Below are 26,773 nucleotides of genomic sequence, written 5' to 3'. Positions count from 1 at the left end.
GGGAGGGGGGCAGGCCGGGTGGGCAGGCCAAGGGCTACGGAGGTGGGGCTCTGGGTCCCGGGACCCCCCACACTGTCCATCCCCAGCGGCTGGGCCCCTCCACAGACTATCCCCGTGGGTCCCCGCGACCAGGCTGAGAGAGGAGGGTGGTTCCCCCCCAGAGGACCCTAGGTGTTAGGGGTCCAATTGTGGCCCCCTCAAAGACATGTCGACGTCCCCACACCCGGTACCTACGGCTGTGACCTTCTTTGGAAATAGGGTCTCTGCAGATGTGATTAAGATGTGGGTTAAAATAAGTCACCCTGGCCGAGGTGGGATGTGATGCAGTGTGACCGCTGTCCTCACAGGCGGAGACGCGGGCAGGAGGACGTCCTGCCGCCATGGCAGGGCCAGGAAGGGCTCCTCTGCCTCACAGGCGGGCGGCCTTGAGGACCCCTTGACTTGGGGCTTCTCCCTCCGGGTCTGTGAGAGACGCATATGGCCGGGCTCGGGCTGCGCAGACCTGGGAACCGAACCTGGGGGCGGGCAGCCAGGTCGGGTCGGGGGCGGGGCTGGGGGCTGCCTCCTGCAACCCCACGGTCCCCCTCCCCCCTCCACACCCCCTCCCATCCCCCCACCCCGCCTCTAGTTCTCATCCCCACAATGGGCGGGGCAGTGGCTCACATACCGGATGCCGGGGGTGCTGGGAGCTGTGGAGCTCCCACCCCAAGTGCTGGCTCGGGGAACCCTGAGCCTCTGCCCCAGCCTGAGGGGTCTCCCCCCCCCACACACACACTCTGGGCACCGCAGGCGGGGCTCCCTCTCCTCTGTATCCCCTCCCCCACCGATGCCCAGAACACACTTCCCTCCTTCCTGGCAGACCCTCCATTCCCTCCATTCCCTCCATCCCCTCTGTCCCCTCCATCTTCATCCCCTCCATCTCCTCCATCTCCTCCATCTCCATCCCCTCCATCTCCATCCCCTCCATCCCCTCCATCTCCATCCCCTCCATCCCCTCCATCCCCTCCATCTCCTCCATCTCCATCCCCTCCATCTCCATCCCCTCCATCCCCTCCATCTCCTCCATCCCCTCCACTACCATGCTCACTCCCCCTCCCTGGGACCCTGTCCCCGTGCCCCTGGCTGGGCTGAGCTTTCCAGGGGCCTCTCCTCATGGCTGTCCCCAGGCTTGCCTGCATTTTCCTAATGGCTATCCTCTGTGTCCCCTCCCCTGCCCAACCCCCAGAACACACTTCCCTCCTTCCTGGCAGGCCCTCCATTCCCTCCAGCTCTTCCATCTCCTCCATCCCCTCCCACCGAGCCAGGGAGTCCTGAGACTGGAGAGAGAGAAGGTCTGGAGTCCCCAGGGTAGGTCCCTGATGGCGTCACCGTGGGGGCCTCCTGAACTGTTCCCAATGCAGGCCCTGGGCAGAGTGGTCAGTGCAGAGCCCCGGGGGATTAAGGGGATCCCAGAAAGTGACCTCAGGGAGAATGGCCGACCAGCCTGGAAAAGTCTAGGAGCCCCCTGCCCCCTGATCACCCCGGCCCTTCTGGGACTGAAGAAATCCCACCCTTTTATGCCACCAGAGACCCTCCTGCCTGGAACTGTGCATCACACGAGGAGAGAGCACGCAGGACAGGCTCTGCTGCACGTCATCTGTATTGTCACATGAAATGAGCATCCATAACGGGTACTTGGAAATGACCTATCAGGTCACACGGAGTCCGGCCCCTGGGGGCCAAAGCGGCACCGATGCCCATGGCCGTGGGCTCTCTGCAGACAGCACGACACCAGGCCTCCCCGGGAGCTGGGAGAGGCCCACCTGCACCTCAGGCCCTCCGGCTCCTGGGCAGCATCTCCCAAAACATGCTTGAGGAGACGGTGGATCTTTGGGGCTTAGTAGCTGTTCCTCAAGAAAAGGGGTCTGTGGTCAAATAAGTTGAGGAAACACAGAGTTCAACCAGGTTCGACCGGAAGCATTTCTACAGGACTTGCCAGAACCTTTATGACAACAACGGCGCGAACGTTCAGCATGGGGGCACAGTATGCGGCATTTCCCAAGCTTATTTGACCACAAAACCCTTTTCCTTCCCAAAGCGTCTTGCAGATTGGCATCCGGCAGTGTGCCCTTGGGGAAGTGCTGCCCTAAGCTATCGATGACCGTTAACGGCAGTGGCACCTGTGTTGGGCGGCGGGCCGGGGTGTTTGCCAGGCGTCGTGCTGCGGCGGGACAGCCAAGCTCTCAGCAGTCATGACAGCGAGGGGAGAGGACGGGATGGGGCCCCGCTCCTGCCACTGTGGTCCTCGCCTCCGGCTCCGCGGCGGAAGCAAAGCACGACTGTCCCACGGGCCCCCTGGCCTGCCCGGAGCGGACATCGGTCCAAGTGAAGGAGCGGGCGACACCGGCCCTCCCGCCCCTCTGGCCCTCCGGGGGGCGTCCGAGCAGGATGGGGAAGATGCGGCTGCCGGTTCGCGGCCACCCCCCGCGGGCCCCGCTGCTCCCGCCACCTGTCCGGGGCCACCCCGTGTCCTGGGGCCATGGGCGGGTGGCTCACCAGGCGGAGATGAGCATCTGGCAGGTGTTGGACGACATCCAGACCAGCTCCACCAGGCGGAACTGGAAGTAGCCGATAATGAAGCCCGAGATGACGTCCGTGATGTGGTGACGGCCGATCATGACGCGCGACAGGCCCACGCAGAAGGCCCAGAGCACCAGCAGGACACGCAGGGGTACCGCCAGCACCAGGTGGCTGAGGAAGAACTTGGACACCATGGCCGCGCGGCTGGCGTGGCCGGCGGGGAAGGCGTACACGTCCATGGTGAGGTAGTCCAGGACGCTGGGGCTCGTCTCGAATGGGCCGCGCCTCTTGATGAGCTTCTGCACCCCGGCCACCGTCATGATGTCTAGGAGCAGGGCTGCAGGCGAGAGGGGGAGGCCCGAGGGACGGTCAGTGTCCCCTCACGCCTCGGCACCCCCACCCCGTTCCAGACGAGACTCCTGGGCACGTTTCCACCGCAGGGCCTTTGTGTGTGCTGTTCCCTCTTCCCTGCGGTACCCACCTGGCTCGCGCCCCCGGGCCCGGGGGGAGCAGCCTGGCCTCCACCTGCTCACCGAAGCCTGCCACCTTCTGCCCCTCCCTGACCTATTCTTTCTGGCAGCGCTTCTCAGCCCCGACACATCACACGCTTTCTTAGCATTTCCCTGGTCCTTCTTCCCTGATGCCACACGTGGTCTGAGAGGGTCCGGACCAAATTTGTTCACAGTGCTCAGGAAAGCCGCTGCATGAGAGTGTGTCGTCGTCACCGGCCCCTCCTGGGGGCCCCTGGGAGGGCCTTGGCCCTGACCCACTGCGACTGTTCTGGCTGGCAATGGTTCTCGAAGGACCTCACTGAAGTCCCTGCACTGTTGAGAGCGGCACCCGACCACCCCTGTCTTTTTTTATTTTTTAATTTATTTTTTAAGTAGGCTCCATGCCTAGTGTGGGGCTTGAACTCATGACTCTGAGATCAAGAGCTGAGCTGAGACCAAGAGTCGGATGCTTAACCAACCAAGCCGCCCGGACGTCCCTCCATCCCTTTTCCTTAAAAGTGAAATTCCTGTCACTTACCATGAACCATTTGTAAGTGTACAGTTCAGGGACACTCGTACATGCACAGGGCTGGGCAACCGTCACCTCTACCTGGCTCCAAACCATGCTGATCACCCCGAAGGGAGTCCAGTGCCCAGGAAGCAACCGGTCCCTGTCCCCCTCTGCCCAGCCCCAGTTGCCACTCATCTGCTTCCCGTCTCTATGGATTTATCGGCTCTGGACATCTCACACACGGGGACTCATCCCGTGGCCTTTCGTGTGTGGCTTTCACCCCGCGGCAGGGTGCAGAGGCCCATCCCCAGGGTGTCAGTGCTTCCTTCCCAGGCCTGAATGATCCGCCCCTGTTTGGACGTACCATCGTTTGTGCACCTGTCCATCTGCCCGTGGACGTCTGGGCTGCTGGCCTCCTGGCTGGTACAGATGTTTGTGAACCAGTATTTGTCCAGTGCCCGTTTCCAGTTCTTCTTTTTTTTTTTTTTTTAAGGATTTTATTTATTCATTCATGAGAGACACAGAGAGAGAGGCAGAGACACAGGCAGAGGGAGAAGCAGGCTCCTCGCAGAGAGTGCAATACGGGACTCGATCCTGGACCCTGGGATCACGCCCTGAGACGCTCCACCCCTGAGCCACCCGGGTGTCCCCCGTTTCTAGTTCTTGTGGGCGTGCACCTACGGGTGGAGTCGCTGCATCATATGGTGACTCCATTTGTCACTTTTGGAGGGACCGTCACTCTATTTTCCATGGCAGCTAAACCCCATTTTCCAGAGAAGGAGGAGACAAAGGCTTGGAGATGGGAGTGTTCATCCCTATGGCTCCTCCTTCCTGGAGGGGGACTTAGTCTCCCTCCTCCTTCAGGCCTTGGCTGCCTCCTCAAGGAGGCCTTCCCTGACCAGCGCATTCCCCGCACACCATGTCATTCACCCAGCTGCAGCTAAGGAACCCTCTGGCTGATGCGACACAGCATTGGCTCCCCCCACCTCCCCGCACCCCTCCACTGAGGGGGGAGCCGGGCTCTCTCGTTCACTGGTTTATGCCCAGGGCCAGGCATGCAGTGGTAGCAGTCTCTACATGTTAGTGGAGTCACTGGCTTGGGGCAAATGGCCAGGGGGGTGAGCTCTTCTCCCATCTGGGAGCATGAGGGAGACCTGGGTCTTCACCATCCTGCCTCCCCACCTGCCCACTCCGTGCTGTGCGGCCTTGGGAGGGGTGCTCTGTCTCTCTGTGCTGTCGATGAAGCCACCATGCCAAGGATCCAGCTTCACTCAGCTGATCACAGCGGCAACCAGATAGCCAAGGTGGTGGGGGTGGGGGGCAGGACCTCCGAGAAAACCCTCCCCACCCTTAGAGAGGCCCATGGAAACCCTGATGAGATCACAGCACCCAAGCCCCACTTCCGGTGACAGTGAAGAGGAAACCGGGCATCGTGGCATGGGGGCAAACCCCATGAGTGTCCAGAGACCTGGGTTTGAGTCTCAGCCCGGGAGCCTCCTGGCTGTGTGACCTTGGACAAGCCACTCACCTTTCCCCACCAGGACGAGGAGATCACGGACAACCACCTCCTGCAGGGGGTCGGTGGCAGGTGACCAGCCATCCGGGGTTTGCCCGCAACACAGGGGTTTCCCAGGACACGAGACATTCGGGGCTAACACAGGGAGGCCCCAGCACGCCATGACGTCCCTGGCCCACCAGGAGGGTGGAGGAGGGGGGAGGATTGCCACTATTTGATAATTCACTGCAGCCTGACGCTGGGAGCTTTCCTGGAAACGGCCGCGGATATCTAAATTGTTGGCCTGCAACTGCTCTCACTCAGACACGGAGAAAAATCTACCCGACTTTTGAAAAAAAAAAATGAGGCAGTAGGTATTCACTGTAGAAAGTTTACAAATTAGAAAACAAAAAGTAAGATTTTTAAATCACCTATAACCCTGCCACCCAGAGGTTGCCACCATTCCGGGCCCTTATCCATCTATAGAGCAGAGATTTGATAACATCTCTAAGATGCTCTACACACTGTTCTGTAACCTGCTTTTCTTTAAAAAATTTTTTTAAGATTGTATTTATTCATTTGAGACAGAGAGAGAGAGAGAGAGAGAGAGAGCATGAGCAGGAGGAGGGGCAAAGGGAGAAGCAGATTCCCTGACTAGCAGGGAGCCCCATGTGAGGCTCGATCCTAGGACCTGGAGACCATGAGCTAAACCATGGCAGACGCTTAACCATCTGAGCCACCCAGGTGCCCCTGTAACCTGCTTTTTGAAAGTCTGGCCACGTCCCATGTCCCCCTGACTCCCACGGCTGTGGCAGATGAAGCCTCATGACATATTTATTTAAAGGTCCCAGCACTGGATGTTCAGATTGTTCCCAAATTAACACTGCGTTCCCTGGTTAGTATGGAATTTCTTGGCCTTCCTTCCCCGCCCTCCACAGGGTTGCTGCCTGCTGTCTTGGTTTGAGATCTGAACCCCTGGCCGTTCCTGGGCCTTCCCCTCTCATCAGCCACCCGCTCCGGGACATGCTTGGTCAGAAGCAGGAAGCAGTGGACAGAGAGGCTGCAGGCCTGAGGGAGGAAGAGCCTAAGGGAGGGAGGGAGCCTCATTCTACAGGCGCCCACCTCACATTTCCATGGAGACTCATTCCCGGGAGGTGGCCAGCTGGGGAGGTGTGTGACCAGCCAGCCCACTGACCCAGGTGGAGGCCAGGCCCGGGCCGGGAGCCAGCTGGAGCATGCGGGAGGTCACATCCCAGCAGGAGAGAGGGACCAGGGCCTAGAGGCCGCTGACCCCTGGAGTGGCTCTCAGCCTGATGTAGCAGCAGGGCCAGGAGGCCAGGCAGGAGGGGGCAGTTCTTGGGGTAGGCGTTCAACTCGTAGCTTCCAGGATCAGGATGGGGTCAATTAATCCCTACACTAATTAGGGATTCTCCCTTTTATGGGACCTTGACCTTGACCCACTGACCTGGAGCGGGGTTATCATAGGACATGGTGAGCTCAGTACCTGAGAGGTGTCCAGCACGGCCTGTGTGCGCTGGTCGATGGCATGGGCGCTGTTATTATCACTCAGTCCCAGCTGGCCTGACCCTGGAGGCATCAAGCAGGTGCATCAGTGAAGGGCTTTCCTTCTCTGAGGGCCCACCAGGGTCAAACTTACCTGGCACGGTTCAGAGACCTCCGTCATTCAAGGGAAGTCAGAGCATCCAGGGCCAGGGCTATCCCTGGTGCTGGGGGCCGGTGGCCAGCCACAGTCTAGGTGTCAGGTGGGCTGCCAGGGTCTAGGGGGTTCATGTGGACCAGGATCAGGTACTGAGATAGAGCCAAACATGACACTAGCCACTGGAAGACACAGTTATCTGTCCAACTTGTGACCAAGTTTCTCAGCCAAAACCCAGGGCTCATCAGCTTGGCAAGTTGTCGCTGGTTTGAAACCTGCCTTCCCTGACAAGTGTAAGTCCTGGCACAAGTGTCCATGGAGGAAGGCAGGAAGGAGGGAGCAGCGCTGGCACCTCTAGGCTGCCCAGGGGGTGCCCTGGGCTCAGGGCCCCACTCAGATTCGGTAGCTAAAGGCAAGAGGGGCCCCAGTCTCTCCACAGGCCCCAGCTCTCCTCATGGGTGGTCAGGCTCCACAGGCCAAGAACTGAGCTAGGTGTTTGTTGCAGCAAAGTGTTTTCCCCCCGTGAAAGCATACACAAAGGCTCAGTATATGAAACAGATGACAGAGGTAGCCTCGTGGTGAGGCTGGAGGCCTCGGCTCTGGGACCCTCGCCTGCCCCCTATGGAGGCCTGGAGGTTGCCTGTGTCCCATGATTTAAAAACCCTGCATCTGGGCCTTTGGGAACCTGCTGCTATTTCTGGGTGCTTTGGTCTCTTGAGGCCATAATGAGGTAGAGACTACCCCTTTGCCCCATGCCCCTTGGAGACTGTGGGGCCAGCCTGGCTGTCCCCGACCCCTGTCCCACTGTCCCAGCCCATCCTATGTCTTGTTCCTTCATTCGTTTGACCTCCAGCTCTGGGGTAGGTCAGGCGGGGCGGGGCCTGGGGCCGGGTAACCGGGCTGGCAGAATGCCACCTGGCCGAGGAGGAGGTGGGCGGTGAGCACTTCTAGAGTTGCCGTGCAGGTGCCCTGGGCCGGCAGTGCCCCTTCTCTGCACCGCAGCCGTCTGGTGTTGGGGCTGCACGCTGAGGAGGCAGGGCGGCTCCCCAGCCAGCCGACAGCCTTCCCGGGGCCTCTCCTCTCCTCCAGCTCCACCGCCAGCCCTCCCTGTGACCGTGATTCTGACACCGTCAGCTCATAATCTAGGGCCCAGAAATAGAAGCAAGTGGCACCATCACTCAGGCCTCTGTGAGTTCGCTCACACGGTGCTGTCAAGTTCCCTGACCTACATTCCTCCTGGACTTGGAGGGCGGGCGGTGGGGAACCTTGGGGAAGCTCTGCCTGGTGGGACACTTGGGGGATGAGGGGCAGGAGAGGAGCCGCAGCCTGGGGTCCCCGACAGCTAACCTGAGCTGAGCCGAGATACTCACCTCCGCCGGCCTCCACTCACCTCCCTGGCCTCTACTCACCTCCCCCGGCCTCTACTCATCTCCCCCAGCCTCTACTCATCTCCCCCGGCCTCCGCTCACCTCCCTGGCCTCCATGCACCTCTCCTGGCTTCTACTTATCTGCCCCGGCCTCCACTCACCTCTCCCAGCCTCTGCTCACCTCCCCTGCCTTGGCTCACCTTCTTTGGCCTCCCCTCCCCTCTCCTGGCCTCCACTCACCTCCCCTGGCCTCCGATAACCTCCCCTGGCCTCAGCCAGGGCAATGGTGGTGCGTGCATCTGGGCTCCAGAACCAGAGGCCAGCTTCAATGTCAGCTGCTTGAGAGTTGCGTGACCTTGGCATGTCCACCTGTCCAAGCCTCCCTCCCCTCATTGACAAAATCCCGGAGGCTGCTCCAAGGGCTGCTTGCAGGAACGGCTTTATCAATGGCTCCTGGGACAGGATTTGGCTTCCCTCCCTCCCCTCATGCCTGTCCTGGTGGCCATCTCCACACTCAGACCCTCTGAGCAAGCTGGACTCTGAGACACCCCAAAAGCTGTTCCCAGGCCCTGCTGCCCTGGCAGCCTCCCAGCCTCAGAGCGGGATGAGCCCTTGCCTCAGTGCCTACTGTCCTCCCCTGACCCAGGGACCCTGGGGTCCTGTGCTATGCAAGGAGCCAGGGGGTTGTGGGGTTGCAGGGGCGAGGCAGGGACCAGAGCTCTCTTAGAAAAGAACAGCTAGGGCAGCCCGGATGGCTTAGCGCCGCCTTCGGCCCAGGGCGTAATCCTGCAGACCCGGGATCGAGTCTCACGTCAGGCTCCCTGCATGGAGCCTGCTTCTCCCTCTGCCTGTGTCTCTGCCTCTCTCTCTCTCTGTGTCTCTAATAAATAAATTAAATCTTTAAAAAAAAGAAAAGAACAGCTCTCGTGGGGGATTTGGAATCGGCTGCTCCTGAGGTTTCTAGCCTGCCTGTGGCTAGCCGCTTGAGCGTGTACGTCTATGTGTGTGTGTGTCTCTGTGTGTGTGTGTGTGTCTGCCTGGAGGCAGAGGGATGGCTGGGGTGACCTCTCATGGCCCCTGGGGAGCACTGGCTGCTTTCCAGCATCGAGGAATCAGGCTGGGCAGGAGGCGGAAAGCAGGAGGCCTGGATTAAACAAGGAGCAGACCTGGGCCCCTTGTTGGCTGGTGGGGGGACAGGTCTGTGGGCCGTGACTCCCACTAGCTGAGGCCAGGAGGAGGGGCCCCAGTTCATCTGGCCTGGGGGTCAACCCAGGAACCGGGAGACCAGCCTGCAGTGCTGTGGGGGCAGCATAAATGGGCCTAAACTTTCCAAAGGGCGTTTGGCCTAAGACTTAGAAGCCTTTACAACACCTCTCCCTTGACTTGGCTCTTCCGCTTGTAGGAATCTCTCCTCGGGAAATAATCAGGCATGTGCACCATGATTCACAGTCAAGGATGTCCACTGCAGCATTCTTCCTAACGCTGAAAACCGCATCAGCCCAGTGCCCTTGAGTAGGAGACGGATGGGACACGTCGTGGCCAAGTCCAGACAACGGTGTGCTCTGAGGCCACTGCCAGTGATGAGGCGGATGTGTATTTATAGCCACCGAGGGAGCGTGGTGAGGTTTTTTGTTAAGTGGGAAAGGACGAGCACCAAACAGTATTTACAGTAGGATGCCATTCTTATAAAAGAAGATGTAAATGTGTTTATGCAGAGAAAAAAAATATCTGGAAGGCACCACACTGGTAATGGTGCTTTTCTCTAGGTGGGAAGATGAAGATGATTTTCATGGTCTTTGTGAATTCTGCATTTAAATTCCTTCTTACCATGAACAGGCATTACTTGGGCACATTTTTAAAAAGTTATTTTTACAGAGGGTGCCTGGGTGGTGCAGTCGGTTGAGTGTCCGACTCTTGGTTTCAGCTCAGGTCCTGATTTCAGGGTCCTGGGATCAAGTCCCTCATCAGACTCCACTGGGTGTGGAGCCTGCTTGAGATTCTCTCTCTCTCTCTCTCTCACTCTCTCTCCCAGAGAGAGAGTCTCAAGCAGATTCCCTGCTAAGGCGGAGCCTGATGTGGGGCTCAATCCCAGGACCCTGAGGTCATTACTTGAGATGAAATCAAGAGTCTGATGCTTAACCAACTGAGCCACCCAGGCACCCTTCAAATAAATAAATCTTTTAAAAAAAAAAAGTTATTTTTACAAAAGGACAAATATTGCATGACAGCACTTTTATGAGGTCCCTAGAATAGACAAACTCACAGAGACAGAAAGTAGTGGTTACCAAAGGGTGGGGGATGGATGAGGACATTCTGCCAAGTGAAGTAAGTGAATGAGGAGTTCTTTATTATTGGGGACAGAGTTTCAGTTTGGGAAGATGGAAAAGTTCTGGAGGTGGATGGGGGTGATGGTGGCACACAATGTGAATGCACTTAATGCCACTGAATTTTAATGCCACTGAATTTTGGCACTTAAATATGGTTAAAACGGTAAATTTTATGTTGTGTGTATTTCAGCACATGCACACAAAAGTTATTTTAAGAACCGTGCTGCATGGTTCCAGCAGGATGTGGTTCTCGGGAAGGCACACAGTGAAGAGAGGGTTGGGGTGGGGTGAGGGGAGCCCTGAGAGCAGGCTAGAAGCTTCCACTCTTTTAGCACTGGGACCTCTGCTCTGTTGGTGTGCATAGTGTGTGCACGCATGTGTGTGCATGTATGTGCACATGGCCAGCACCTCTCTGACTTGGGCAGCCCCTGATGGCAGCCAGAGCCATGCCCCCAGCCTTGGGCACAGGAGGGCAGCATGAGGGCCCTAGCCTGTCTCTATCTCCCCCGGCCTGAGCAATCCTGAGTGTGTTCTGTAACTTTGCAGGTTTCCATTTCTCAGCTGAAGGATCCAGATACTAAAGCTGGCTTTACCTATCTCTGAAGATGGTCGGGGCACAAGGAAATCAAACTTACGGGCCTTGGAGTCTGAGAGCAACATCTATTCATTCAGCTGAGTGCCAGGCAGTGTAGACATGAGCCTGCCCAATTGTACATGGCCGCAAGGGCAGCTGTCAGGATGGTGCCTGGGCAGGGGGCAGCTGAAGAACCCCTAGGGGGACCAATGTCTCACTGAGTCCCACTGACACATGACAAGTGAAGCAAGGTAGAGGAAGGCTATTCTACCCTTGCAGAGCTGGCAGGGAAGGCCAGAGGCAGCCTAGGTATCCATCAATTAGGGACAGGCTCTGCAAGTGTCAGGGAGGGTCATTACCGAGCCATCCCTGAGAGCAGGACCCAGGGGGTGGTGAGGGAGAGCTGACACCACACATGACACAGAGGGTCTGCGCAGGGGGCTGGGTGGACATTGGGGTACTGTAAGGCTGAGGGGCCAGTTCTGGTTTCTGAACCTTCAAGCAAAGGGACGTGGGGCTGAGACCATGGTCCCTAAAGGCATGACGTTCACAGCCCAGCAGGTCCTTTGCTTCCCGTGAGGAGGCCAAGCTGGGCAAAACACCACAGGAAGTCATTCGAGAAACAGATGTTTTGTTAGCATGTGCACAGAACTAGGGTGTCACCCGGTCCAGAGGCCCATGCAGCGGATGTCATTCTCAGGGAGAGGGTTTAAGGGACACACTTGTTTTTTTCGTCATCTGTCCTTGTAATGTTTGAATTTTCCTTACTGCAAGAATGTATAGGTGTTCAACATCACTAATCATTAAGGAAATGCAACTCAAAACCACGAGATACCACTTTTCACACTCACTAGGATGGTTATTATCAAAACCCAGAAAAGAGCAGGTGTTGGCTAGGACACGGAGAAATCGAAACACCCGTGCATGGCTGGTGGGAACAGAAAATGGTGCAGTGGCTGCGGGCAACAGTATGGGGGTTCCTCAAAAATTAAACACAGAGTTACCATTTAATCCACCAGTTCCACTTCTGAGTATTTACCTCAAAGCACTGAAAGCAGGGACTTGAACAGATACCTGCACACCTGTGTTCACGGCAGGCCTATTTGCAATCGCCAAAAGGCAGAAGCAACCCAAGTGCCCACTGACGGATGGTGGATGAGCTGGGTGTGGTTTACCCACACCATGGAATATTATTCAGCCCTAAAGAGGAAGGAAATCCTGACACCTGCTACAACATGGAGGAACCCGGAGGATATTACACAAAGTGAAATAAGCCAGATGCAGAAGGACAAATATCTTATGATTCCACTTTTACCAGGTCCCTAGAGAAGTCAAGTTCATAGAGACTGGAAGTGGGATGGTGGGTGCCAGGGGCTAGGGGAGGGGAAAATAGGGAGTTAGTGTTTACTGGGGGCTGAGTCCCGGTTTGGGAGGAGGAAAAAGTTCTGGAGATGGGCGTGGTCATGGTTGCATAACGTCATGAAATGTGGACTTAAAAGTAGTCAAATGATACGTTTCACATCATGTATATTTTTTCCACAATAAAGAACGATAGATAGGGGCACCTGGGTGGCTCAGAAGGTCAAGAGTCTGCCTTTGGCTCAGGTCATGATCCTGGGGTCCTGGGATCGAGCCCCAGGTGGGGTTCCCTGCACAGTGGGGAGTCTGCTTCTCTTTCTCCTTTTGCCCCTCCTCCTGTTTGTGCTCTCTTTTCTCATATAAATGAAAAAAATTTTAAATGATATAGAAAAAGAAGAAGGTAAGTCTTCATATTCAGGAAAATCTCAATGAAGTGATCATGGCAATAAGACATGGAAGCCGCTGTCCACCGAGGACAGGCCCAAGAAGAAACCAGATGGGCCTGGGGCACCTGTCACATGGCTCCCTTTGGGATCATCGAGCTGAGTGCCGTGGCCGGAGGAGACAAGGGAGGGGACGAGGCATCTCACAGGTGTCTAGAGCCTGGAGGGGCCCTGGGACTGCTTTGATGACGGTGATGGCGAGGATGCTGATAACCACTGGTGCACAAGCACCGACTGGCATTAGTACCCGCCAAGCTTATGTGTATTCTTAGGTGAAGTAGCCCAGCCACCCATTTGACAGATGAGGAAAACAAAGCTCAGAGAGGCAAAGTTCTTTGCCCAAGTTCCCACAGCAGGGCTCGAATCTGCACCCACGTCTGGCCGATGCTGGAGACTAAGGTTTTGCCAGCTGCATCTAAGATCCTTTTGGGTTTTCTCTCCAGACTGGGCAGCCTGCCCTGGGGGAGGGCACAGAGTAGGGGCACCACAGACAACTTCCTCCTGGCCCAGCAGCTGGAGCCCCCATTTCCCAAGGCCCCCCGGTTTTCACCTCTGAGGCCGTATAGGTGGGGCCTCCACTCCCAGCACATGGGCTGCCCTGGTGCTCAGGGTGGGCAGGCAGGAATGCACGGAGCCCCCTCCCCTTCTGGGCCCTGTGGTTCCCACAAGTGGCATCGGACACCTGCCGAGGATGTTCACTGGCCACCACAGTGTCGGGGGCTTTATCAGCTTCCCATAAGCCCCGGAGCCCCCTGGACAGACCAGGAAACAGGCTCAGGATGGGACCTGGCTTGACCAAGTTCACAGAGACAGAAAGGGTCAGAGAAGGACGGAACAGAGCCCAGCCTGACTTGGAGCCTGTGCTCTAGGATTGAAAGCTGCCGCCCCCAGCCCCCCAGAGGCTGAATGAGAGACAGAGCCTGCGCTCCGTGGATGGGCTGCTCTCCCAGGTGCAAATTGGCATCAGTGGCCCCCCTGGCAGGCTGGGCCAGAGCTGTGGGATGGGAACTCACCTTGGCTACTGGCTGGAGTTTCCTCCCATGGAACTCAAGGGTGTGGTCTGCATCCCCTCAAAGTGAGCTGCACCCGCAGGGCACTTGGCCTGCTTGGAACAGCTGCCCTAGAGAGGCTGCTTTGTGCCAGGCCCTCATTTCTGCGTGGTCTGGGTAACTAGATACAGGAGCAAAGGGGCTGGTGGATGGGAAATGTCCCCTTAGACCCTCTGCCCCATTCACTGCATATCTGATACTTCACCTCCTTGCCGTGTTCACACTTCTGGAATAGATTGGATGGTTCATCCAACCTCTAGACTACAGTGGTTGGGGAGGCAAGGGGTTTGTCATCTGGAGGGTGTGGCTTTGGTTCCTGGGCCGACCAGTGACCCCTCCGAGCCTCAGTGAACTCATCTGTAAAGTGGGTATGTTAATATTTATCTTATTAAGTCATTAAACATGTTTTTAAATTATGAAATACAGGATATTCGTGGCATAGTAGCTGGAACATGATAAAGCTCAATAAATTCCTATTCAAGAAGGGAGGCATCTCGAATCTTGGTCTTCTTCTTCTTTTTTTTTTTTTAAAGATTTTATTTATCTATTCATGAGAGATGCAGAGAGAGAGAGAGAGAGAGAGAGAGGCAGAGACATAGGCTGAGGGAGAAGCAGGCTTCATGCAGGGAGCCCGATGTGGGACCTGATGCCGGGACCCCAAGATCACGCTCTGGGCCAAAGGCAGGCACTAAACCGCGGAGCCACCCAGGGATCCCCTGAATCTTGGTCTTCATCCTCTGAAGCAGACACTCTTGTGCCCACAGCCACTGGTTGCTAGAATGAGCCAGAAGCCTCATCTTAACAGGCTAGAGCTGCTTCCTATTCTCACTCCTGCCCCATCTCTGACTAGCTGCATGACTGTGGCCAAGCCACCTCCCCATGCCTCAGTTTCCTCCTCTGTACAAGGAGAAGAATAACTGCCTCTCCCTCCCAGGGCTGTGTGAGGATTAGGAGCGATAATGTGCTTTATGTAATGCTGGGCACACAGTAAACACCGAACACATTCCCAATACAGCTTTACCACCTCCAACATCACCCAGAGAAGGGGCGTGCGGACAGGGTCTAGGGAGCAGGCTCGAGGGTGCCTCCTCGCCCCTATCTTTGGATGTCAGACACCTTAACCCCCAACACAGCTTACTTGAACCACCGCTGTGACTGGGGCTGTGACAGCTCCAGGGAAAACTTGAATAACGAGTGTAGGGTTCTGCTCCTGGAAGCCCCTGGCCTGGTGCCTCAGCCACTCTACTCTGTCCCCCCACTCCCAAGCCCATGGCACTGTGCCTGGAAAGGGCACAAGCCTGGATGTCAGGCGAACCCAGTGCAAATCTCCAGCTCTGAAGCCTTGGCCAGGCTGCTTTATTTATAGGAACCTCAATTTCCTAATCTGTAAAGTGGGAGTGATAATTGCACCAGTCATGTGGGACTATTTGCGGAAAATATCAAGTAGTGTAAACAATGTAAAAATGAGAACAAGAAGACACTGAGGGTGCCCGAAGCATCTGTCTGATTCCTCCTCCCCAGGTCCCACCCAGAGTGTCCAGCCCCAGACCCTCTGAGACCCGAGCAGGGAGGTACAGGTTATCATTACCTTCCTCTAGGGCCACAGCTCTCAGTGGTCCAGCCTACATCCTCATCAGTGTTTGCTCAGCCTGGGACTTCCGCCCGCCTGTGCCCAATAGGGTAGCCACGCTGGGAGGGCCCAGGGGATCAATGTGGGCCCAGCATGGAGGGTGGAAGCTAGGGTTCCCCACAGCACCTTGAGGATCTGGAGGTGCCTGGAAGTGGGCAGGATGGGGCCGGTGTCACCTTGTGAGTGGCCCCACCTCGTGAGTGGACCCACCTTGTGGGTCCCATGTGGCATCTGGCACAGGGCAGTATGAAACTGAAAGGTGCTGGTGTCAGAGACTGTGGTAAAACAAACCAAGGACCAGCTCACCTGGCCCGCTCCTCCAGCGACTCATCTAGGGAAGCAGCACAAGTGGCCACAAGTGGGCGGAGCCAAAGACTGGACCTCCTACTCCCCTAGGCCTGGACAGCTTGCAGGGTCTCTGATCCAAGCAGAAGGGGCATGGGGGCAGCTCACAACAGCTGTCTGCAAGCAGCCTAGGACCTCAAGCACCCCAGCCTGTAGGGTAGAAGCTGCCCTGCTCTAGGACACTTACCAGGATGCCCACCCCAGGCCCCCCACCAGACTCCTGACGGCCTCCCTCGAGGCCACAGCCTCTACTACTCCCTCCCTTCCACTCATGTCTGGGACAGCAGTGCACTCTGTGGTGAGCTGGGCCTCTCCTTGGAGGTTCCCACAGGGCTTCCACATTCTCGAGGCCCCCACTTTGGAGGGGGCCCCTGGCTGCACCTCCCAGGTTCTCTCATTACCAAGCTGGAGGCTCGCCTGTTTCTGGGGCACCTTTCCTGCCTAACCTCATTACGTCATTCCAGTTGGTTTCTGATGGCCCCACTCATCCTGGCCAGGATGGGGTGGAGCAGGCTCCCTCCCGGGGAGCCCGACAGGGTGGGTGGCGGACGGCGGGCACACTCACCCAGGAGCAGGTTCATGAGCACCTCCTGGCCAGCCAGCGTGCTGCTCTTCACCAGGCAGAGGATGGTACCCCCGATCCAGGGGATGCCGTGGCCCGTGATGCCAATGAGCTTGACCATGGAGCGGGCGCTGGCCCAGGACGCGGCGCGGCCGGCACACACCCCCAGCCGCTTGGACATGCAGATGTCAATGGCCAGCAGGGAGTTGAAGGCGATGCCCTTGAAGGAGGGGTTCAGCTGCATGCAGTCCTCCTCAGGCAGCTGCTGTGACTGGCGCCGCTCGCGGGCCCCCTCACCAGGGGGCGGGGGCTGTGTTGAGGGGCCCGGGGCCTTCCTGCCCGAGCTGCGGGGCTCCGGGGCCCCCTTGGGGGGCTGGTTCAGGGACAGGAACTCTGCCCGGTTGAGGACATTGTTGCGGTCCCGGGCCCGGGAGCGGCTCTGGGAGGCTGGCATGGTGACGCTCACTCGGCGAGGGCCGGGGCCAGCCCGGCTGCACGGCCTCGTCCCCGAAGACGGGAGCTGCCCCGAGAGCCGCCACCACTCCCTGCCTCCTTGCCTCCCTGCCTTCTCCGCAGCAGCTGTTAAATATAGAGTAGAGGGTTGCACATGGCTGTTTACCTCTGGCGGCCACCCGGCTCGAGGGGACGTCAGTGCCCGCTGGGCAGCCAATCGAGCCCACCGATGCAGGCCGGCGCCAATGGAGCCACTGGGGAGGCAGGCCCGTCCACAGCTGCGGCCTGGCTGCCTCGGGCCTGGGCTATTTAAATCTTCCAATGGCTCACTCCGGGGGACCAGGGGACTCTGGGAAATGTAGTCCTCCTGCTGCTCTGGCCTCAGCTGGGCCCCAGGCCAGAGGCCCAGATGTGTGCCCCGGACTAACCCCTGCTTTTCCAGGCTCCCCCTGAGCAGTGCAGACCCCCGTGAGCCAGGCCTGCCTGTCCCCCACCCCGGCCTGGGCACTTGGACCTGGTCCCGTGGACGGGACAGCAGAGCCGGGTCAGAGGCCTGTTTGGGCACCAGACTGAGTCAAAGACGTCACTGCCAGCATCATCTTGGGTCCGCTGGGGCCAGGCCCAGCCCCTCCCCTCTGTGACAGCATTTCATTAAGCTGGCAGGCTGAGGTTTTATTTTTATTTTTTAATCAGTCTTGAATTTGGCTTGCATGCATCAGAGTCCAATCAAATGGCAATCTGCAAGATCTGATTTCTGTTAGAGGGAGGGCTAATTGATCGGTTGGTAATGGATCTGCCCCTTGGAGGCTGCCTCCGCTACTCAGAGTTCTGCGAAGGACAGGGACACTCCAGCAGACACTCCGGGAAACCCAATAGTTGTCAAACAGCCAGCACCACGTGAGGGGCCAGGCACGTGCAGAGAATGTCCATCCCTGACCCCGGAAAGCCCAGTTCAGTGGGGATTAAACAAACAACATGTATATGATTACAGGTATAGAGATGTGGGGTAGGATTACAGAACCACGGCCCTGGGTTTGAATAGGGAATCGTGCGGGGCTTCCCCAGGAAGGAAGAACAGGTGGGAGGCCCAGGTAGGGGACAGCCTACCCCACATGGCGTCTGGGGGGCCTGTGTGGCTGGTGCATAGTGCAAAAGGGCAAGAGAGGCTGAGAGCCCAAAGAGGGCAGACCAAAGGGCCTAATCGAGGATTTGGGGTTTGAGTCAGGCTTCTCTGTCCCCACCTGGGTGCCTGGAGGAAATCCAAGTCTCCATAGCTCTTTTAGGGCTGACTGGGCCTCGACTCAAGGGAAAGCCATTAGTAGAGGGTGACCAGAAGAGTCATGAGTGAATGCCCTGGTCTCACAATTCAGGGGAGCCAAGGACTGTCAGCCCAGCTGGGATTGAGGCAGGAGGCTGTGACTTTCCCTCTAAATGTGAAACCCCCGGCCCACTCCAGAGACTGCCCAAGGGCAGTAAGCTTCCTGGGGTGGGGTGAGCCCTCTCCGGTTACAGGGCACCAGCTTGGGCTCCAGAATCTGACAGATGGGGGGATGATGTTGGCTTTGCCATCAACTGGCTATGGGATCTTGAACAAGTCACTTGGCCTGTCTGCGCCTTGGTTTTTCCACCTGTAACATGGGAATAATAGTGTCTACCTTTCAAAAGCTATTGTGAGGTCAAGGAGATGATGTTTGTTCAATGCTGAGCAGGGTCCCTGCCACATAGTTAGCCTCCAACTCCATGGGTTAAGAACTCATCCTGTTTAACAAAAAAGGCACAGTCCTCTCTCCCCTGTAGGTGCCCCCTTCAGAAGGACCCACCACCAAAGTCTGGCCCCTATGCCATACGTTGGTGTGAAGCCAGACTCCAGGAGCCCCCAGTCCAGGGTTCCTTCCAGACTTCCTGGCATTCCTCTTCCAGAGTATTCCATTCAGACCACACGGCTACAGACCTAGCCTCTTGGGTAGCAGCGATCCTGGCTCCTGGGCAGATGCACGTGGAGATATGTTCAGAATGCATGGATAGTGGCAGTATCAGGAGCTATGTGCTCTAACCTATTCACACCCTATAACCAACCTTCCTGTGAAGATGTGGTACCACTTCTATTTGACAAATGAGGAAGCTGGGATTCAGAGGTGGAGAAGGCCTCCACCAAGAAGCCTAAAAGAGTGGAGGTTCAACTCTCACACAGTCCCTGGGGAGGAACGCAAGGACTTCCAGACAAAGATCCCCCAGACAGCAAGGACCTGGGTGTGCTCACTCAGTTCTCCACCAAGGCATTCATCTCATTCCCCCTCGGTGGGGCCGCTGACCTGGGCTAACCCCAGGAGGGGAAGAGGAGCCCATCCCAGATTGGGGCTATTAATACCCAGAGGTCTGTGTCAGCATCTCAGTCTGGTCAGAGCTGCCAGCAGATTCTGAGGGCCACAGTGGGCTCTAGCTGAGAAGGCCCATGAAGTCCAATTGTGCTCTACCCTGGGGGTGGTTAGGAGTGGGCTCTGGAGTGAGACAGCCCCAGACCCTGACTCAGCCACCTCCAGCTTAGTGACCACAAGGAAGTCCTGTGAGCCCTCCTGGCCTCTGTTCCCCACTCTGGGGGGCTGGTGGAAGGATGGTGTGAGGGGCTCACTCAGCCTGAGAACTGTTTCTCCCTCTGTAAGGTGGGGTGACCCTGCTCACATTGCCAGACGGCTGAGAAGCAGGCTCTACCCCTTTATGAGGCCCTACCATAGGCCACACAGTCCCATGTCTCAAGAATTCTCAGAATTCATTCATTCATTGAATCGATGTTTTCATTGATCTCTTCCTGAAGTCTAGTTGCAGAGATAGGATACACACCCCTGAAATAACTAGCCAGTTTATAAAAGTTTACTTCCACCAATTCCCTTATTTTTTTTCCTTATTGTCAAGATATCACATGCTTACTGCAATAAATTCAATAAGTACAGATGTTATAGGTATAATTCTACTGTCAGGAGACCACCACTGTTAACATGAGGGTGGTCAGGTTATAAAGGAATTCTCACTTGTCTCACTTCCAATTATTGAAATATTTTACAAAACTAAGTATTGCTTTAATAATCAGAAAATTATATATTTTAAAGATTTTATTTATTAATGAGAGACAGAGAGAGAGAGAGAGAGAGAGGCAGGGATGCAGGCAGAGGGAGAAGCAGGCTCCTCGCAGGGAGCCCGATGCAGAACTCAATCCTAGGACCTGGGATCATGCCCTGAGCTGAAGGCAGATGCTCAACCTCTGAGCCACCCAGGCATCCCAGAAAGAATATATATTAAACAAACTGTATCTATCTATATATCATATATACACAAATATACATTTAAAATATGGTTGTTTTGGGGCACCTGGGTGGCTCAGTTTTTTGGGCATCTGCCTTTGGCTAGGGTCATGATCCTGCAGTCCTGGGATCAAGCCCTGCATGGGGCTCCTTGCTCTGTGGGGAGTCTGCTTCTCTCTCTCCCTCTGCTTGTGTTCTCTCTCTCTCTCTCAAATAAATAAATAAAATCTTTAATATCTTTAAAAAAATCTTTAAAAAATAAAATAAATAAAACTCATTAAAAAAATAAAATATGGCTGTATTATATGCCCTTACCCTTTTCACTTAATATAAACCTGGCCATGTTTCCATGACAACTTGCCATTTTTCAATGGCTGCTTAGCATGTTGTCGTGTGGATGGACCATACTTTATGTAAGCAACCCCTTATTATTATACATGTAGATTTTTCCATTTTATGATGATTCAAAACTATTCTGGCCTGGCCATCCTTATGCACACACCTCTGTACACCAAAGTAGAATATAAACAAGTGATTAAAGTGGCAAGTGCCATGTAACAGCATGTGCTCAGATGCATCCCCAAAGATCTGATGGGTCAACCTGGTCACCTACTGCAGTACCCAGACCTGGAAAAGCATGGATTATGGACACTTGCAGCCAACAGGGCAAGTCCACATCTACCCTTTTCCCATGTTAGAGATGACGAAGAGCAGGGTGGTGACATGACCTGTGAGGCCACAGAGCTGGTCAAGGCCAGAGATGGGATGTGGGCTGGCTCATCCTTGTAACTCTGAGCCCTCCAGGCTGTCTTTCTGGCCACATGTCCCACAGCTTGGCACTCACTAATTCACTCACCTATTCGTGGAACAGTTCTCGAGGACTGCTATGCACCAGGCATCCCTCATGCAAGGACCAGTGAGAAATGCAAAGGTGACTCAGAGGTGGCCCCATGCCTGCAGACCACCTGGCCTCACCTGAGCCATTGCCCTACCTGGACTGTGGTCCACACAATCCAGGACTTCCTGGTCTAGCCCTGTCAGTTGCTGAGAGAGGGGCCTGGAGGAGGGTGAAGCCCCTTGCTAGGGCCCACAGCTGGTAAGAAGCAGAGCAGGATTCAGACTCGGTCTCAGCCTAAAGCCCTTGGCCCTAACCACTTGGATACATTGCCTTTCTCTCCCTTGAGAGGAGAGGTTTTCTGGCAGCTTTGTGAGGCCTAGAGCAGGTTGTATGTAGCAGAGATTTGTTATCTGTTTAGGAGATATTTACTACTATTTACTACTACCACTAAGCGTGTGTATCATTAACTTCTACTCTGCACCTACTGGGAACTAAATGTGTGTCCCTGAACTGTCACAGCAATCTGACGGGCTTTTAGTCTTCATCACACAAATGGGAAGATCCAAGCTCAGAGGGAAAGGGGTTCTATCTGGGTCATCGAGGGAGCCACAGGGGCCCCCCAGGATTCAAACATCACCCCAGTACCCCTAACCCTCCTCTCTTCTTTTCCCTTTCTAACATCTCATAACACTTACTCTCTGTATTTATGACTTGTGTCCTCCAGCAGTGTCAGCCCACGGGGCAGGGACTATCGTCTACCTGTTCCCCAATGGGCCCAGGGGACGCAGCCAGTGCCTGGCACATAATAGGTGGTCAATAAATGTCAGATAAATGACTCTGTCTCTGGAGCCTGGGGTCCAAGCTACTACAAAGAGACAGAAGGCCAAAGGAGGCCGGTTATTTGGGGTGATGACCCCCGAGTGGAAGGGGAAGGGAGTGGCGGGGGTGGGGCGGCCGTCGAGAGGCGCAGAGGGAGACGCGCAGCTGGAGGGAAGCGGGGCGAGGGAGGGGCAGCGGCGGCGCCCGCCCGGAGGGGGAGGGAGCCCCGCGCACCGCGTTTCTCCCCGCCGCCTCCCCGCCGCCTCCCCACCCGGGCGCTCCCGCCCAGATCACTTTCGCAGTTCGCATTTCCAAGGCCGCTCCCGGGTTATTTCGGTCGGGAAACCTGATCCTTCGCGGGGTTTATTTTAGCACCTTGGAGAACTCCCAGTGCCGCACCGATCCCGGCCGCACCCACCCAGCCCGCGGACGCCGCCTCCCGCCGCCTCGGGGCCGCGGGGCAGGAGGCGCGGGGCGGGGGCGGGGGCGGGGGGCGCGGGGGCAGGGGGCGGGCGGGGCGGCGCAGCACGCGGGACCCCCACTCCCGCCCAAGCCGAAGCCAAGGGGGCCGAGGGCGCGAGGGCGCGAGGGCGCGGCACCAGGCGCGGGCCCGGGGTCTGTGCGCGCTCTGGCCACTGCCTGACCTTGGGGCGCCACCGAGCCTCTGCTCCCCCGCTGGGCGACGGCTGTGTGGGAGGGCAGGACGCTTGACGCCCAGATCTGGGGCTCCGAAGGCTTCGCTGAGGAAGCCGGACCAGAGGGGCCCGGAGAGTCCAGAGGGCACCCCATCTTTGGAGCCAGGCTGGGAGAAGCAGCCCCTCACTACCCTTAGGTGACCCCCGCGTGGCCAGTGGAATCTCCATCCCGCAGCTTACCACGTCGCGCCCACCCCAGCCCGGAAATAACACCCAACAGGCCTGCATGCACACACACGCACACTCTCACAGACACTCACGTTCAAAAACACGCTCAGCTATGCTCACCATCACACACCCATCCACAGACACAGGCTCATATATGTGTGTCACAGAGGGACACACACACCATCCTGCACACTCATACACCCACAGCTCATACAGACATACCCTCACACAAGGCACACACACTGTCATACATGATAGCACACTTGCTCATTTACACCCACACCACTTATGTTCATCACACACACACTCATGGGCACATATAACACCCGGGGACACACACACACACACACACACAAACTGTGACATATACCCTCCCACAAAGAGATGCACAAACCCGTGCTGTCACATACACCCACACCATCACACACTCACACCCTCAATCACACACCCTAACCTCCTCTACTATGCTTACTACACACGACATCACACCCCTCACACTGCTGGAAGTGTTACCTTCACCCTATCCTTCCCCAAGCTCAACACTGGACACACACAAATCAAAACAATTTACTCTATATATCTGATTTACAGCAATCAATACTTATTAGTAACCATTTCAAGAATGAATCTGTACTTATATGTTATTCATATTAATTCATACCTCCATTCATTATTCCTGGATTTGCCCTGACGTCTCTGTGGCCCATGGGACGTGAGTGCCGTGGGGACCATGCCTGCAGTCTGTCCTGGCCCAGGCTGGGTCCCCAGTGTCCTCTGAGCGCCCAGCCGAGCACAAATGTCCGGTCAGTACTGGGGAAGAAGGCACGTGCGGATGATGGAAGGGCCATCTGAGAAGTCACAACCCTAGAAGAAAAGTGGTTCTGAATGTCTGGCCGGAAAGGCACTTTGTCTCCAGATGGGCAGCCACGCAGGGCAGTTGGTCTTGCGCCTCCCAGACATTTTTCATATCATATCACTGCCTCTTAATGGGGGATGATCTAGGATCCAATATGGGGACCCTCTCTGACAACCAGTTCCTGCTCACTGGGCCAGGCCTGAGCCCACTCCTCACAGAGGTGGGGTGCATCAGTGATGTCAGGTGGGCCAGCAGCCGGATCCACCTCCTGGCTCCCAGTGCCCTGCTTCCAGCCATCTGTCTGGCCTTCCACCCCTGCTCACTGTTTCCCCGGGTGGACATTCCAAGCCTTACCACTGGCTTCCAGTCTGGTCCCAAACAGTTAAGGAGAGAACCCTGTTTCCCAGGGCAACAGAATTCCAGCATTAACATTTCCATCTGCAGAACAAGGGCTTTTCCTTCCTGGGAAATGCCTTTCTAGTCCCATGATGACCACACCCTTGGAGGCCAAGAGCTCTTGAAGGACTGGCTTTGGCCTTGAGACACAGGTTGGCCAATGAGGGAGAAGGAGCCTTGAGACTATGGCCATAAAAGCCCCCCACCCCCACCCCCCAACTACAGGGACACCAGTGAGCGCCTGCTACCTTGAATCACTAGCCTCTGGGTCTTAGCGCCAGGCTGCTGAGTGCAGTCCATACCACCATCTGCCACCGCCCCCCCCCCCGCCCCGCCCCGTGTCTCAGCTACAGGAGGGCATGGTGTGTTCACTGTGGAGAGCCATGAAGAGGATATGTGTGATGGCTTACTGTGATGCTCATGAGGAGAAAGCTGCATCTTCCGGGTCTTTCCGCAGACCTTGGGGAAATCTTGGCTTATTTGGGTTGCACATGAAAACCTAGCTGGGCAGAGCGATGTAGTTTTGATCTCTGATTTATTATATGGCTGGTTTTCCATGGCCTCTCTGGGCCAACTTGCCCAGATTTGATGGACCATACTTTGGGTCCCCAAGTTGGCATTTGGGGAGTTCACCATCTCCGGGCCGGCACTGGGGCTGTGCACCCAGTCCTTCTCTCCTATCCACTGGAGACTTTACGGAGGATTCTAGGGAGACCAAGGTCTTGGGGAGGGGATAAGGTCAGCGGGGGGGGGGGGGGGCAATGCGAGTGTCCCTATGGTGTTGGGTATGTTATCACCAGATGTCCCCTTCCTCTGTTCTGCAGATGCCAGTGCTTCACACACACATGTGGATGCACCCTGGGCCTTCCACATATGCTGAGGCAGCCATGGGTCTGTGCCCAACACCCACAGAGCTCCAGAAAATGCTGAGCATGAGGAAGACTGAGTCAGGAGGCTGGAGGGCCAGAGGGACCTGAGAGTTGGGGAAGCAGCCAGAACGTTCAAGGGCCCAGCAGCAGCTAGGACAGGGTATGTGCAAGAGCCCAGCCCGGGGAGACCCTCCATAGGTCAGGGCTGGCTTGCGGGGAGCACTTTTCAGCTCAGAGCCTCGCAAACAGGTCCACAAACACTGCCTCAGCCCTCCTCCCACGAAGCTAGCCGTCACAAAGAAAGGACTGCATGGGGGTGGGGGTGGGGGTGTGTGTGTGTGTGTGTGTAAGGGGAGGAGTCTCTGGGGCTGAGCTTAATAGGGAGGGGGCTTCTATTTTGCAAGAGTCCTCACCCTGTGGGCACCTGAGCACCTCTTCCCGTGGGACTCACGAGAGATAGGGAAGTCTAGGGATCAGTTCGTCAGTTCCATCCTGTTCAGAGGGGCTGGCCCCAGCTGGCAAGGGCAGCATCCCCGGAGGAAGGAATTGAATGGGCTTTGGACTTGGCCAGATCTGGTTGGGAATCCAGACTCTGAAGAGCTCCTGTCCCCAGCCCCCCACGGTCTCTGTATAGCCCACCTCTCAGGGTCAGTGTGTACTCAGGCAGCATCATCTCTAGGGGTTTGGCTATTTATTGAGAAGGTTAAGGCTCTGGCCTCTGTCCTCTTCACATCAAATGAGAAAAGTGTGCAGCTCAGCACATGTTCACAGAGCACACAAGCCCTTGTCGGCAGAATGGCATCTGTACCTCGGGGAGTACCTAGCCAGTGGGGTCTGCTCAGTTCCGGGTACTGGGGTGATGGGATAGACATCCCCAAGGGATATCTTACCTGCATATAAACTGAATTGCATAATAATCATCTGGTGGCAAAGGAGGTGTTGAGGGCTGTAGTGAGTCCCAGAAGGGCAGAATGCTTTGGGAGAGACCAGTATGCATTACGAGGCCAGGGAAATCGTCCTGGAAATGGACATTTACACGGGGTCCCTGGGAGACCTGTGCTGTCTGGGGTTCTACTCTGCAGCAGAAAACAGGTCATGAGGGCCACCTTCCCTGGGTCTCAGTCAGCAGGATGAGAAATAAGGTACCTGTGGTCTAGGCTGATGTTGACATGCGACAGATCACCTGACCTGGCTGATCATCCCTCAAAGAAGAGACCTCAAAGTGGCTCGAATCCTCCCTCTCCAGCTCCTGCCCTCACTGGCACTCAAGATGCTCTGGCTGGAGAATGGCCCAACGACCTGCTCCCCAGCTGGCTGTGGGGACCTTTGGAAGTCAGAATCACGGGGGTGGGGAGGCAGAGCATTGCTCTAATGTGGCTTGCCAGGTTTTCTGATGTCACAAACCACCTGGCCTTTCCCTAGGGGAGTAAATTGTACGATGGGGGTGGGGCTATTGGCCTGAGGTCGCTTAGGGAGGTTCACAGGGCTGTCCAGGGTCAAACCCTCCTCGGACCTCTGCACTCAGACTTCTGGGGTTCCAGTATCAGCTGGGACACCTGCCAGGGTGGGGTATCAGGCATGTCTCTGGGGTCTCCCAGCTTTGGATTCCTACTCTGTGAAGTACCCATAAGAGACCTCCCTCTGGCTGCTGGCTGATGAAGTAATGAAGCTTGTATAACACTGATCACAGCTGGGACCCAAAGGGCCTGATCACCTGTCAGGGGGCCTAGAGGCTCAGTCCCAGGGATCCTATCCCCAGACTTCTCTACCCCAAGCCTCCCGGCCTGGAGCCTCCCAGGGCCCCTGCACTGCTTCGGCCCAGCCTCGGCCTCACCTCACCGTGGCCAGGAATACTAGGACCGTGCAATACCAGGACCTCCCCAGAGAGGCTGCCCACCTGGACCCGAGACAGAAGCTGAACTACACTACCCAGAATTCCTGGGGTTAGCCAAAAAGGAAATGTCGTTTATGCAAGGAGAGGCTCAGCTCCCCACAAGCTGCAGAGGGAGAGCGA

At 56.4% G+C, this 26,773-nt stretch overlaps 2 protein-coding genes across 10 annotated transcripts in view; one reads left to right on the top strand and one right to left on the bottom strand.

Moving 5' to 3' along the window:
• Window positions 1-1,621: 1,621 nt before the first annotated feature.
• On the bottom strand, window positions 1,622-26,576 carry PLPP7 (phospholipid phosphatase 7 (inactive)). Of its 6 annotated transcripts, XM_077851100.1 has the most exons (7): window positions 25,906-26,570; window positions 24,301-24,393; window positions 23,300-23,502; window positions 16,373-18,804; window positions 6,561-6,643; window positions 3,926-4,034; window positions 1,622-2,896 (listed from the first exon to the last, which is right to left on the bottom strand). In XM_077851100.1, exons 4-7 carry the CDS (start codon window positions 16,821-16,823, stop codon window positions 2,532-2,534), a joined length of 1,008 nt encoding a protein of 335 aa, XP_077707226.1. In that variant the 5' UTR covers window positions 16,824-18,804; window positions 23,300-23,502; window positions 24,301-24,393; window positions 25,906-26,570; the 3' UTR covers window positions 1,622-2,531. The 6 variants fall into 6 exon arrangements, with proteins under 6 accessions (XP_077707226.1, XP_077707227.1, XP_077707228.1 ...); XM_077851101.1 differs by lacking the exons at window positions 24,301-24,393; window positions 25,906-26,570 and adding an exon at window positions 23,849-24,002; XM_077851102.1 differs by lacking the exons at window positions 23,300-23,502; window positions 24,301-24,393; window positions 25,906-26,570 and adding an exon at window positions 21,652-21,925.
• The window catches only part of FAM78A (family with sequence similarity 78 member A), a 19,672-nt gene continuing 16,918 nt past the window's right edge, over window positions 24,020-26,773 (top strand). The window contains exon 1 of one of the 4 annotated variants that reach the window (XM_077851111.1): window positions 24,020-24,042. Coding sequence is in view for 1 of the 4 variants with exons in the window: in XM_077851107.1 (XP_077707233.1) it covers window positions 26,415-26,419 (5 nt within the window). In the remaining 3 variants the exon portion in view is untranslated. Of the gene's footprint in view, window positions 24,043-24,722; window positions 24,920-26,228; window positions 26,420-26,442; window positions 26,703-26,773 lie in introns of those variants that run through there. The other 3 variants (XM_077851109.1, XM_077851107.1, XM_077851110.1) reach the window with 3 other exon arrangements.

This window comes from Canis aureus, chromosome 16 (assembly GCF_053574225.1).
Source record: "Canis aureus isolate CA01 chromosome 16, VMU_Caureus_v.1.0, whole genome shotgun sequence".
Classification (NCBI taxonomy): domain Eukaryota; kingdom Metazoa; phylum Chordata; class Mammalia; order Carnivora; family Canidae; genus Canis; species Canis aureus.
This window is presented reverse-complemented; position numbering and strand designations above follow the sequence as displayed.

Coding starts and splice junctions, on each gene's coding strand:
- PLPP7 (XM_077851100.1), bottom strand. CDS start 16,823: ATGCCAGCCTCCCAGAGCCGCTCCCGGGCCCGGGACCGCAACAATGTC. Junction 4,035..6,560: donor CCGTGCTGGACACCTCTCAG/GTACTGAGCTCA, acceptor AAAAAAAAAAAG/AAGAACTGGAAACGGGCACT. Junction 2,897..3,925: donor GGACAGGTGCACAAACGATG/GTACGTCCAAAC, acceptor TCTCGCCTGCAG/CCCTGCTCCTAGACATCATG.